This window comes from Pristiophorus japonicus, chromosome 13, assembly GCF_044704955.1.
Source record: "Pristiophorus japonicus isolate sPriJap1 chromosome 13, sPriJap1.hap1, whole genome shotgun sequence".
Lineage (NCBI taxonomy): Eukaryota > Metazoa > Chordata > Chondrichthyes > Pristiophoridae > Pristiophorus > Pristiophorus japonicus.
In genome coordinates, this window is record NC_091989.1 from 196,740,758 (window position 1) to 196,754,934 (window position 14,177).

General features: G+C 47.7%; 1 protein-coding gene across 1 annotated transcript in view; it reads left to right on the top strand.

Moving 5' to 3' along the window:
* The first annotated feature begins 957 nt into the window (after positions 1-957).
* The window catches only part of vps4a (vacuolar protein sorting 4 homolog A), a 36,995-nt gene continuing 23,775 nt past the window's right edge, over positions 958-14,177 (top strand). The window contains exons 1-2 of the mRNA XM_070898371.1: positions 958-1,117; positions 11,407-11,518. Coding sequence (XP_070754472.1) covers positions 1,094-1,117; positions 11,407-11,518 — 136 coding nt within the window. The 5' untranslated portion in view covers positions 958-1,093. The remainder of the gene's footprint in view (positions 1,118-11,406; positions 11,519-14,177) is intronic.

Here is a 14,177-nt window from a genome sequence, read left to right on the forward strand (position 1 = left end):
CCAACAACAAAATTGGGCCGAGGGCAGCTCTGTGTCGGAGCCGGCTGCAATGGCGGCGCTGGGCCGGGGTGGCGCTGTGGGGGGAGAGTGCAGTGGCGGCGCTGGGCCGGGGGTGGCGCTGTGTGGGGAGAGTGCAGTGGCGGCGCTAGGCCGGGGGTGGCGCTGTGTGGGGAGGGTGCAGTGGCGGCGCTGGGCCGGGGGTGGCGCTGTGTGGGGAGGGTGCGGGGGTGGCGCTGTGTGGGGAGGGTGCAGTGGCGGCGCTGGGCCGGAGGTGGCGCTGTGTGGGGAGGGTGCGGGGGTGGCGCTGTGTGGGGAGGGTGCAGTGGCGGCGCTGGGGCGGGGTGGCGCTGAGTTGGGGAGGGTGCAGTGGCGGCGCTGGGCCGGGGGTGGCGCTGTGTGGGGAGGGTGCGGGGGTGGCGCTGTGTGGGGAGGGTGCAGTGGCGGCGCTGGGCCGGGGGTGGCGCTGTGTGGGGAGGGTGCAGTGGCGGCGCTGGGCCGGAGGTGGCGCTGTGTGGGGAGGGTGCGGGGGTGGCGCTGTGTGGGGAGGGTGCAGTGGCGGCGCTGGGGCGGGGTGGCGCTGTGTGGGGAGGGTGCGGGGGTGGCGCTGTGTGGGGAGGGTGCAGTGGCGGCGCTGGAGCGGGGTGGCGCTGAGTTGGGGAGGGTGCAGTGGCGGCGCTGGGCCGGGGGTGGCGCTGTGTGAGGAGGGTGCGGGGGTGGCGCTGTGTGGGGAGGATGCAGTGGCGGCGCTGGGGCGGGGTGGCGCTGTGTGGGGAGGGTGCGGGGGTGGCGCTGTGTGGGGAGGGTGCAGTGGCGGCGCTGGGCCGGGGGTGGCGCTGTGTGGGGAGGGTGCAGTGGCGGCGCTGGGGCGGGGTGGCGCTGTGTGGGGAGGGTGCAGTGGCGGCGCTGGACCGGGCGAGGCCGTTCTTGTCTATGTTATGCTTTTCGGGACATTGTTGTTCTCAATTACGTCACTGAGTCGCTCCGCCCGCCGCCATCTTCCCGACTCTGGAGCCGCGGGCCCCGCCGAGCCCGAGCCGCGGGTAGCTGCCCGGCCTGGACCGATCTCCGCAGTCTGAGCGCCCGGAGATGTGAGATGTCCGCTCCCAACACCCTCCAGGTAAGGCGGCAGAGACGGAGGCCCGGCGGGTGGACAGCGCCCAGAGTCGGCACCGGGGCAGGGTAGCCACCCCCCCCCCCCCCGGGAGGGGTCGGGTGGCCCACCCTGAGAGGGAGGGGTCAGGGGCCGGGTACCCCCCGGGGAGGGGGTCAGGGGCAGGGTGGCCACCCCCCCCGGGAGGGGTCGGGTGGCCCACCCTGAGAGGGAGAGGGAGGGGTCAGGGGCCGGGTACCCCCCGGGGAGGGGGTCGGGCGGCCCCCGGTGAGGGGAGGAGGGTCAGGGGCCGGGCGGCCCCTGGGGAGGGGTCAGGCGGCCCCCGGGGAGGGGTGGGGGGGGTCAAGGGTTGGGTAGACTTGTGTTCTTGGAGTGGGTCGATGATTTGGGCTGGGAAGCTGCGGACACAATGTCCAAATCTGCTGATGGGATTGGCGGCAGGGAGTGTAGAAGAATTCAGGGGAACAGCTCGTGGGCAGACCGGCGGCAGATGCAGTTTGATGCAGATAAATGTGAGGGAATCATAGAATTTCACAGCACAGAAAGGTCATTCGGTCCATTGTGCCTGTGCTGGTTCTTTGGTTGCAATCTCCAATTAATCCTACTCCCCTGCTCTTTCCCCACTGCCCTGTAAAAATTTGCCTTCAAGTATTTGTCCAATTCCCTTTTGAGAGTTATTATTGAATCTGCTCCCACTGCCCTTTCAGGCAGCGCATTCCCGATCACAACAACTCGCTGCGTAAAAGAATTCTCTGCGTCTCCCCTCTGGTCCTTTTGCCAATCACCTTAAATCTGTGTCCTCTGGTTAATGAACCTCCTGCCACTGGAAACAGTTTCTCATTCCTTCATGATTTTGAACACCTCCATTAAATCTGCTCTTTACCTTCTCTGCTCTAAGGAGAACAATCCCAGCTTCTCGAGCCACTCCATGTAACTGAAGTCCCTCATCTCTGGTACTATTCCAGTAATGTCATCTGCAGCCTCTCCAAGGCCTTCACATCCTTCCTAAAGTGTGGTGCCCAGAATTGAACACAATATTCGAGCTCAGATCTAACCAGTGATTTATAAAGGTTTAGTATAAATTCCTTACTTTTGTGCTCTCTGTCTCTGCTAGTAAAGCCAAGGATCCCGAATGCTTTTTTAACAGCCTTCTCAATTTGTCTTGCTACCTTTATATACATGCACGGTCTCTCTGTTCCTGCACCCCCTTTAAAATTGTTTCAATTAGTTTACTGGCCCCAGTATTGGCACAGGAAGGAAGGAGCTGTACCGCTGGGAAGGGGTCTACCTAAACTGGAGTGGGATCAGTTTCCTAGTGGAATGAATAAATAAGGCCATCGATAGAACTTTAAACTAGGAGGGCCCAGGGGCAGCACGGGCCAGCCCACACTGTGATTTATGGATAGTAGGAGCATGTGTGCGCACTAGGTCTGCGTAGCAGAGCTTGGTCTCCAGTCGTCTTGGTTAACCCTTGCCACTGGATCAAGACCTAGCTCTGTCGAGCCCGTGTGGTGGCTGCTGTGCAACGGTCACCCCACAACTCTTTTGGAGTAAACCAAATCAACATTAAATCAAGTGCCCCCCCCCCCCGATCTGGGGGACACTCCAAACACTTTTCACGTGCCCTTTTTTTTTTGTTTTTATGGTGATTTTTGTGGGGTTTTTTGGGCACTAAAATCATAATTTTTTGCCACCCCACATTAAAGGAACCCACGCACAGGCATCTTCCACTCTTCAATATGTAGTTCGGGATCTAGAGTGTCAGGTCTCTCATTCAAGCGCCTGTGAACTCATCCCTTTTTGGTGTGGAAGTGGGTCATCCTTGATACGAGGGATTGCCTAATACTAAACTGGTAAGATGGGGAGAGGGAGCTTGTACAAATAACACAGGTCTGAAGATAAAATAAATAGACAGTGAGAGTAAAGGTCAGACCAAGGTAAGGAATAAGAGTAATATAACTGGTCAAGGAACAAATACAATTATAAAACAGAAGTGTGAAAGGAATGTTAAAAATAAAGTAAATGGAACAACTTTTGTGAATTAAACTGCATGTACAGCAATGTCCAAAACACCAAGTTCCTAGTCTCTCCCAATTGGAGGCAATCATCTGTATAGAGGAGCCAGATGTCGTAATAACTGAAACATGGCTATATAAACATGACTGGCATAATCAGAAAAATTAAAGAAAGAAGAAGGGGGCTTGGGGTAGCTGTATGAATGAGAGATAACACAATGGCATTAGAAAAAAGAGACATAACTAACAAGGTTAGAAACAAAATTCATATGGATAAAAATACAATGTCATCATCATCATAGGCAGCCCCTCGAAATCGAGGAAAACTTTCTTCCACTCTAAAACTGAGTTCTTAGGTGACTGAACAGTCCAATACGGGAATTACAGTCTCTGTCACAGGTGGGACAGACAGTGGTTGAAGGAAAGGGTGGGTAGGAAAACTCCTTCCGCTGCCTGCGCTTGTTTTCTGCATGCTCTCGGCGACGAGGCTCGAAGTGCTCAGCACCCTCCCAGATGCACTTCCTCCACTTAGGGCAGTCTTTGGCCAGGGACTCCCAGATGTTGGTGGGATGTTGCATTTTATCAAGGAGGCTTTGGGGGTGTCCTTGAAAAGTTTCCTCTGCCTGGGGCTCGCTTGCTGTGTAGGGATTGGTCACGCTAATGGGGGTGTTCTACAGACCACCGAATAATGGAAAGGATGTGGAGGAAGAAGTACGAGAGAAAATATGTGAAATGAGTAAAAGATATAGAATAATAATCACGGGAGATGTTAACTACCCCAAATTACCTGGCAAGAAGAGGTAGTGAAAATATACAGGGAATGAAGTTTTTGCTATATGTGCAGGACTTCTTTTTTACCCAGTATGTAAAAAGCCCAACAAGAGAAGGAGGGAGCACTGCTGGATCTAGTGATGGGAAATGAACCAGAACAGATAAGAGAAGTAAGCGTAGGGGAACAGCTTGGCGCCTCAGAAAAGATGCTGAGCGGATGTTTCCCCTGGTTGGAGAGTCTAGAACCAGGGGTCACAGTCTCAGGATAAGAGACGAGGAGGAATTTCTTCACTCAGAGGGTTGTGAATCTTTGGCATTCTCTGCCCCAGAGGGCTGTGGATGCTGAGTCATTGAACATATTCAAGGCTGAGATAGATTTTTGGACTCTCGTGGGATCGGGTGGGAAAGTGAAGTTGACCGAGGTTCAGCCATGATCTTACTGAATAGCGGAGCAGGTTCGAGGGGCCAAATGGCCTACTCCCTGTTCTTGTGTTCAATAGTAATCACAACATAATTAGGTTATAAGTAAGAAATTGGGGGGGGGGGAAAGCTGATTTTAAGGAGCTGAGAATGGAACCAGGGAAAATATATTGGAAAGATTTACTGATGAACACAGAAGTAGAATCGCAGTGGGAAACATTTAAAATGGTGAGCAATAGATTCCAGGAGAAATATATCCCATTAAGGAGGAAGAACAAACTAGCCAGTAATGACACGCCACGGATGAATAAAGAGATGAGGGCAACATTGAAACGAAGGAAAAAGGTATAGACTAAGTACAGAGACAACAAAGGAAAGGAAGACGAGAGGGAGCACGAAAAGGTTAGGGAAGAAGTCAAAAATCAATTAGGAAGGCAAAGAGAAACTGTGAAATTAAATTAGCAAAATGAACTGTAAAGTATTCGACAGACACAGATTTAAAAAAAAAATCAGGATAAGGACAAGGCCACGGAGGGTTACACACAATAAACTCGCAGGTAATGACAGCAAAATGGTAGAAATGTTAAATAATGACTTTGCCTCAGTATTTACCACGGAGACTAACAAGGTGAATATGACATTAGAAGAAGAGATCCAAAACGATATAAAGACATTTAAGATAGAAAGAGGGGAGATAATTGATAAACTAATGAAACTTAGAGTGGGTAAGACCTCTGGTCCGGATGGATTTTTCCACGCATATGAAAAGAAGCTAAGGAAGAGATAGCGGAGGTGTTATTACATATGTATAAACATTCATTAGAAAAGGGATAGTGCCAGAGGACTGGCAGACAACTTATCTTTAAAAAGGGAAATAGAACAAGTCTAGGAAACGATAGACCAGTTAGCTTACTGTCAGTGGTAGGAAAGATAATGGAATTCTTACAATAGAAAAACATCTAGAAACGAAAAATATAATTGAGTAGTCAGCACGGATTCCAAAAGGGAAAGTCATGCTTGACCAACCTTATTGAATTCTTTGAAGAAGTAACAAAGAGTAGACCAGGGTAATGCAGTAGATGTAATATATTTAGATTTACAAAACACCTTCGATAAGGTTCAGCATTGTAGACTCATGACTATGGTTCGAACATGTAGAGAGTGGGGACAAGTAGCAGAATGGATAGCAAGCTGGCTGCAAAACAGAGAGTAGCGGTTATAGGTGAAAAGTGGTGTTCGTCAAGGATCGGTGCTGAGACCACTGTTGTTCACCATTTATGTAAACAATTTGGACTCAGAATTGGAGGTACAAGGAAGACATTAATAAATTTGTAGACCAAAGTTAGACCGCACTTGGCGTACTGTGACCAGTTCTGTTCTCCATATTATAAGAAGGATATAGAGGCACTGATGAAGGAGCAAAAAAGATTAACAAGAATGATACCAAAACTGAGAGGTAACACCTATCAGGAAAGTTACAGGCTAGGGTTCTTTTCTCTAGAAAAGCGAAGACTGAAGGGTGACCTGAATAGAGGTCTTTAAGTTTATGAAAGGGTTTGATAGGGTAGACGTAGAGAAGATGTTTCCACTTGCGGGGGAGACCAGAACTAGAGGACATAAAAATAAGATAGTCCCGAATAAATCCAATCGGGAATTCAGGAGAAACTTCTTTACCCAAAGAGCGGTGAGAATGTGGAACTCCTTGCCACAGGGAGTAGTTGAGGTGAATAGTACAGATCCTTTTAAGGGGAAGCTAGATAAACATGAGAGAGAAAGGAATAGAAGGACATGCTGTTGGGTTAGATGAAGAGGGGTGGGAGGGTGGTTGATAAACACCGGCACGGACCTGTTGGGCCGAATGGCCTGTTTCTCTGCTGTAAATGCTATGTAAGAGTCTGTATGTTGCCTCTCCTCATTCTTCCTGCTAAAATGTATCACATCACACTTCTACATAAGAAATAGGAGCAGAAGTAGGCCATTCGGCCCCTCGAGCCTGCTCCGCCATTTAATACAATCATGGCTGATCCGATCATGGACTCAGGTTCACTTCCCTGCCCGCTCCCCATAACCCCTTATCCCCTTATCAGTTAAGAAACTGTCTATCCCTGTCTTAAATTTATTCAATGTCCCAGCTTCCACAGCTCTCTGAGGCAGCGAATTCCACAGATTTGCAACCCTCTGAGAGAAGAAACTCTTCCTCATCTCAGTTTTAAATGGGTGGCCCCTTATTCTAAGATTATGCCCTCTAGTTCTAGTCTCCCTTATCAATGGAAACATTCTCTTGCATCCACCTTGTCAAGCCCCCTCATAAGATCACCTCTCATTCTTCTGAATTCCAATGAGTAGAGGCCCAACCTCCTCAACCTTTCCTCATAAGTCAAGCCCCTCATCTCCGGAATCACTGTGTTAAATTTCATCTGCCATGTGTCTGCCCATGTCACCAGTCTGTCTGTGTCCTCCTGAAGTCTGTTCCTATTCTCCTCATTGTTTACCACATTTCTGAGTTTCATGCCATCTACAGATTTTGAGATGATGCCCTGTATACCCAAGTCCAGGTCATTCATAAATATCAAAAAGAGCAGTGGTCCCAATACCAGCCCCTGGGGAACACCACTGTATACTTCTCGACAGCCTGAAAAACAAATGCTCACTACTCTCTGCTTCTGTCCCTTAGCCAATTTCGTATCCATACTGCCATTGTCCCTTTAATCCTTGCTATAATTTTGCTAACAAGTCTGTTATGTGCTACTTTGTCAAATGCTTTTTGACAGTCCATAATGTGTGAGTGTACACTCGTTGGAAAGACTGAAGAGTGTGGATGAGTGGCAAACAATGTTTAATCCGTGAAAGTTTAAGGAAATAAAACCATTTAGAAGTTCAGTTGATCAGGTTTTATTGGGGCATCGAGTACAAGAGAAAAGAAGTAATGATGAATTTGTATCAACATTACTTAGACTCTGCAGTTTTGGGTGCTCCATTATAGAAAGAACATTTAAGATTTTGTTGTGATTGGTGCGATGTGACAAGTGGTGTTCTATACTCAGCTTTTCACCGTATTTAGAAACCTAGAAAATAGGTGCAGGAGTAGGCCATTCGGCCCTTCGAGTCTGCACCACCATTCAATATGATCATGGCTGATGCCATGACTTGGATGAAGGAATAGAGAATTGTAACTGACACTAAGTTGGGCACAGTAAGTTGTGCTGATGGGAGCAGGAAGACTGATTAAGTGAGTGGGATAAACTGTGGCAGATGGAGTTCAATGCGAGGTCATTCACTTAAACCTAGGAAAGACAATTCGGAATATTTTCTTAATTGAGAGAGACTAGGAACTTGGAGGAGCAAAGAGATTTGGGTGGCCAAGTATACATCACTAAAAACCATTCCACAGGTACAAAAAGTAATGAGAGAGGATTAATTAGCAATCTCGTTGTGCGAGGCCCCTTGGGGAAGAGTGACCATAATATGGTGGAATTCTGCATTAGGATGGAGAATGAAACAGTTAATTCAGAGACCATGGTCCAGAACTTAAAGAAGGGTAACTTTGAAGGTATGAGGCGTGAATTGGCTAGGATAGATTGGCGAATGATACTGAAGGGGTTGACTGTGGATGGGCAATGGCAGACATTTAGAGACCGCATGGATGAACTACAACAATTGTACATTCCTGTCTGGCGTAAAAATAAAAAAGGGAAGGTGGCTCAACCGTGGCTATCAAGGGAAATCAGGGATAGTATTAAAGCCAAGGAAGTGGCATACAAATTGGCCAGAAATAGCAGCGAACCCGGGGACTGGGAGAAATTTAGAACTCAGCAGAGGAGGACAAAGGGTTTGATTAGGGCAGGGAAAATGGAGTATGAGAAGAAGCTTGCAGGGAACATTAAGACAGATTGCAAAAGTTTCTATAGATATGTAAAGAGAAAAAGGTTAGTAAAGACAAACGTAGGTCCCCTGCAGTCAGAATCAGGGGAAGTCATAACGGGGAACAAAGAAATGGCGGACCAATTGAACAAGTACTTTGGTTCGGTATTCACTGAGGAGGACACAAACAACCTTCCGGATATAAAAGGGGTCGGAGGGTCTAGTAAGGAGGAGGAACTGAGGGAAATCCTTATTAGTCGGGAAATTGTGTTGGGGAAACTGATGGGATTGAAGGCCGCTAAATCCCCAGGGCCTGATGGACTGCATCCCAGAGTACTTAAGGAAGTGGCCTTGGAAATAGTGGATGCATTGACAGTCATTTTCCAACATTCCATTGACTCTGGATCAGTTCCTATGGAGTGGAGGGTAGTCAATGTAACCCCACTTTTTAAAAAAGGAGAGAGAGAGAAAACAGGGAATTATAGACCGGTCAGCCTGACATCGGTAGTGGGTAAAATGATGGAATCAATTATTAAGGATGTCATAGCAGTGCATTTGGAAAGAGGTGATATGATAGGTCCAAGTCAGCATGGATTTGTGAAAGGGAAATCATGCTTGACAAATCTTCTGGAATTTTTTGAGGATGTTTCCAGTAGAGTGGACAAGGGAGAACCAGTTGATGTGGTATATTTGGACTTTCAGAAGGCTTTCGACAAGGTCCCACACAAGAGATTAATGTGCAAAGTTAAAGCACATGGGATTTGGGGTAGTGTGCTGACATGGATTGAGAACTGGTTGTCAGACAGGAAGCAAAGAGTAGGAGTAAATGGGTACTTTTCAGAATGGCAGGCAGTGACTAGTGGGGTACCGCAAGGTTCTGTGCTGGGGCCCCAGCTGTTTACACTGTACATTAATGATTTAGACGAGGGGATTAAATGTAGTATCTCCAAATTTGCGGATGACACTAAGTTGGGTGGCAGTGTGAGCTGCGAGGAGGATGCTATGAGGCTGCAGAGCGACTTGGATAGGTTAGGTGAGTGGGCAAATGCATGGCAGATGAAGTATAATGTGGATAAATGTGAGGTGATCCACTTTGGTCGTAAAAACAGAGAAACAGACTATTATCTGAATGGTGGCAGATTAGGAGAAGGGGAGGTGCAAAGAGACCTGGGTGTCATGGTACATCAGTCATTGAAGGTTGGCATGCAGGTACAGCAGACGGTTAAGAAAGCAAATGGCATGTTGGCCTTCATAGCGAGGGGATTTGAGTACAGGGGCAGGGAGGTGTTGCTACAGTTGTACAGGGCCTTGGTGAGGCCACACCTGGAGTATTGTGTACAGTTTTGGTCTCCTAACCTGAGGTAGGACATTCTTGCTATTGAGGGAGTGCAGCGAAGGTTCACCAGACTGATTCCCGGAATGGCGGGACTGATCTATCAAGAAAGACTGGATCAACTGGGCTTGTATTCACTGGAGTTCAGAAGAATGAGAGGGGACCTCATAGAAACGTTTAAAATTCTGATGGGGTTAGACAGGTTAGATGCAGGAAGAATGTTCCCAATGTTGGGGAAGTCCAGAACCAGGGGACACAGTCTAAGGATAAGGGGTAAGCCATTTAGGACCAAGATGAGGAGGAATTTCTTCACCCAGAGAGTGGTGAACCTGTGGAATTCTCTACCACAGAAAGTTGTTGAGGCCAGTTCACTGAATATATTCAAAAAGGAGTTAGATGAAGTCCTTACTACTAGGGGAATCAAGGGGTATGGTGAGAAAGCAGGAATGGGGTACTGAAGTTGCATGTTCAGCCTTGAACTCATTGAATGGCGGTGCAGGCTCGAAGGGCCGAATGGCCTACTCCTGAACCTATTTTCTATGTTTCTATGTTTCTAGAATGGTTACAGTGCAGAAGGAGGCCATTTGACCCGTCGAGCCCGTGCCGGCTCTCTGCAAGAGCACTAGGCTTGTCCCTTGCCCCGTAGCCCTGCAATTTTTTTTTCCTTAAGTATTTATCCAACTCCCTTTTGAAAGCAGTGATTGAGTCTGCCTCCACCACCCTATCAAGCAGCGCATCCCAGATCCTAACCACTCGCTGCGTAAAAGAGTTTTTCCTCATGTCGCCTCTGGTTCTTCTGCCAATCACTTTAAATCCGTGTCCTCTGGATCTCGATCTGTCTGCCAATGGGAACAGTTTCTCTCGATCTACTCTGTCCAGACCCCCCATGATTTTGAGCACCTCGGCTCATGGTGGTTACCTCATGAGGACTGGAATACGAAGGGCAGGAAGTGAAGCTTCAGGTGTACAGCTGTACAGAGCCTTGGTCAGACCCCACCTGGAGAACTGCGTTCGGTTCTGGGCACCACACCTGAGGAAGGACATATTGGCCTCGGAGGGGGAACAGCACAGACTCACCAGATTGGTACTAGGGCTTAAAGGGTTAAATTATGAGCACAGGTCACACAAACTTGGATTGGATTTCTTTGAGGGTGCTCAAATTGAGGTGTTTCAATTGATAACGGGATTTGATCGTTTTCCACGGCTGACCCAGAGGCTATTATTGCCCACCAGTAACCCACTAAGTAAGGCCACGGGATTATTGCCCTTTTTACATCCTTTTTTATTTACATTGTTTGTTCTGATTGGTGTGTTGGTTTCAGTGCCACCCAACTGACCCGTGCTCCATAATCCTCTCTTTGAATTCTGCCAAAGTCTGCCGTCTAACAGCGGCCCAGTGTAGTGTTGGTTCTGTCCTTTTGCTGTGAACATAGACGATGTTGGATCAGACCGTGCCTTGTGCAGACACCTCTGTCAGATTGACTTGAAGTCTTCATTCACCGCCTCACACTTACAGATGTGAGAGGGGCTGAGCGGCTGAGCAGATGTGAGGAGCGGCTGAGCAGATGAAATGTGGCAGCTCCTGTGCTGCTCTTGTTGCTCGCGCTATTGAGCACATGCTGGATCTTTATCGAACATGTGGCACCACCGACTCATGTCATGGCAGTGTTTTACTGAACCACATGGCTTCCCCAGAACCAGTCAGACTGCACCGCAATCCTCTGGTGGCTAGAGGCGATTCATTCACTGAAGTTTCTATGAGGCAGATGATCCATTTTGTTTGTACCAACACAACAGGTTAAGTGAGAATGGTCTCGGTAATGCTGATTGTTTAATATTTATCCTCTCCCGGGAGGGAGCTGGACACTGACGTATCTCATTTTTAACTATTTCAGAAAGCTATTGACCTCGTAACTAAAGCCACAGAAGAAGACAAGGCGAAGAATTACGACGAGGCATTGAGGCTGTATCAGCATGCAGTGGAGTATTTCCTGCACGCCATTAAATGTGAGAGTTCTCCAGTGTCTCCCTATCCAGGGTGGTGATTGCTTGTTTGCACAATGTAGTTACTGTAGGTTTCTTGGGGAGGTTTGTATTAATATGCTGTGGGCTGAAGGGTTCCAATTGATTCCTCGGCTCGGTGGTAAGACGCTGCCCAGTGCATCGCTGAGTCACACAGGTCATGAGAGATTTTTATACATTTTTGGGATGTGGGCGTTGCTGGCAAGGTCGGCATTTATTGCCCATTTTTAGTTTCCAGAGACAGCAGTGATGTAACCTAGTGACTTGCTAGGCCACTTCAGAGTGCAGTTACAACTCAACCACGTTGGTTGTGGGACTGCAGTCACATAGAGGGCAAAGACGGCAGATTTCCTTCCCTAAAGGATATTAGTGAACCAGTTGGGTTACCAGCTGTTAATTTCCAGATTCTTTTCTAACTAAATTTAAATTCACAAAGTGCCGTGATGGGATTTGAACTTTCACTTTCTGGATTATTAGTCCAGTAACAGAACCACTACACATCGCACCCTTCATATCCAATCCCTGGCCTGTGCTGAATTAGTAGATCTCAGATTAAGCACCAGTGGGTCATTACATTCGGCCTAAGCACCACTGAGTTAGAGAGAGGGGAAATCAACCAGGGTTCATAGAAACATAAAAAATAGGTGCAGGAGTAGGCCATCTGGCCCTTCGAGCCTGCACCACCATTCAATAAGATCATGGCAGATCATTCCCTCAGTACCCCTTTCTTGCTTTCTCTCCATACCCCTTGATCCCTTTAGCCATAAGAGCCACATCTAACTTCCTCTCGAATATATCTAACGAACGCGCATCAACAACTCTCTGCGGCAGGGAATTCCACAGGTTAACAACTCTCTGAGTGAAGAAGTTTCTCCTCATCTCTGTCCTAAATGGCCTACCCCTTATCCTTAGACTGTGTCCCCTGGTTCTGGACTTCCCCAACATCGGGAACATTCTTCCCGCATCCAACCTGTCCAGTCCCGTCAGAATCTTATACGTTTCTATGAGATCCCCTCTCATCCTTCTAAACTCCAGTGTATAAAGGCCCAGTTGATCCAGTCTCTCCTCATATGTCAGTCCAGCCATCCCTGGAATCAGTTTGGTGAACCTTCGCTGCACTCCCTCAATAGCAAGAACGTCCTTCCTCAGATTAGGAGACCAAAACTGAACACAATATTCCAGGTGAGGTCTCACCAAGGCCCTGTACAACTGCAGTAAAACCTCCCTGCTCCTATACTCAAATCCCCTAGCTATGAAGGCCAACATGCCATTTGCCTTCTTCACTGCCTGCTGTACCTGCATGCCAACTTTCAATGACTGAGGAACCATGACACCCAGGTCTCGTTGCACCTCCCCTTTTCCTAATCTGCCGCCATTCAGATAATATTCTGCCTTCGTGTTTTTGCCCCCAAAGTGGATAACCTCACATTTATCCACATTATACTGCATCTGCCATGCATTTGCCCACTCATCTAACCTGTCCAAGTCACCCTGAAGCCTTTTAGCGTCCTCTTCACAGCTCACACCGCCACCCAGTTTAGTGTCATCTGCAAACTTGGAGATATTATACTCAATTCCTTCATCCAAATTGTTAATGTATATTGTAAAGAGCTGGGGTCCCAGCACTGAGCCCTGCGGCACTCCACTAGTCACTGCCTGCCATTCTGAAAAGGACCAGTTTATCCCGACTCTCTCCTTCCTATCTGCCAAACAGTTCTCTATCCACGTCAGTACATTACCCCGAATACCATGTGCTTTGATTTTGCACACCAATCTCTTGTGTGGGACCTTGTCAAAAGCCCTTTGAAAGTCCAAATACATCCACTCTGCTAGTTACATCCTCAAAAAATTCCAGAAGATTCGTCAAGCTTGATTTCCCTTTCATAAATCTATGCTCACTTGGACCGATCCTGTCACTGCTTTCCAAATGCACTGCTATTTCATCCTTAATGATTGATTCCAACATTTTTCCCATTACTGATGTCAGGCTAACCGGTCTATAATTACCCGTGTTCTCTCTCTCCCTCCTTTTTTGAAAAAGTGATGTTAATTTAGCTACCCTCCAGTCCATAGGAACTGATCCAGAGTCAATAGACTGTCTAAAATGATCACCAATGCATCTACTATTTCTAGGGCCACTTGCTTAAGTACTCTGGGATACAGACTATCAGGCCCCGGGGATTTATCGGCCTTCAATCCCATCAATTTCCCTAACACAATTTCCCGCCTAATAAAGATATCCTTCAGTTCCTCCTTCTCAGTAGACCCACTGTCCCCTAGTACATTCGGAAGGTTATTTGTGCCTTCCTTTGTGAAGACAGAACCAAAGTATTTGTTCAATTGGTCTGCCATTTCTTTGTTCCCCATTATAAATTCACCTGAATCTGTCTGCAAGGGACCTACGTTTGTCTTCAATAATCTTTTTCTCTTCACATATTTATAGAAGCTTTTGCAGCCAGTTTTTATGTTCCCTGCAAGCTTCCTCTCGTACTCTATTTTCCCCCTCTTAATTAAACCCTTAGTCCTCCTCTGTGAATTCTAAATTTCTCCCAGTCCTCAGGTTTGTTGCTTTTTCTAGCCAATTTGTATGCCTCTTCCTTAGTTTTAACACTATCCATAATTTCCCTTGTTAGCCACGGTTGAG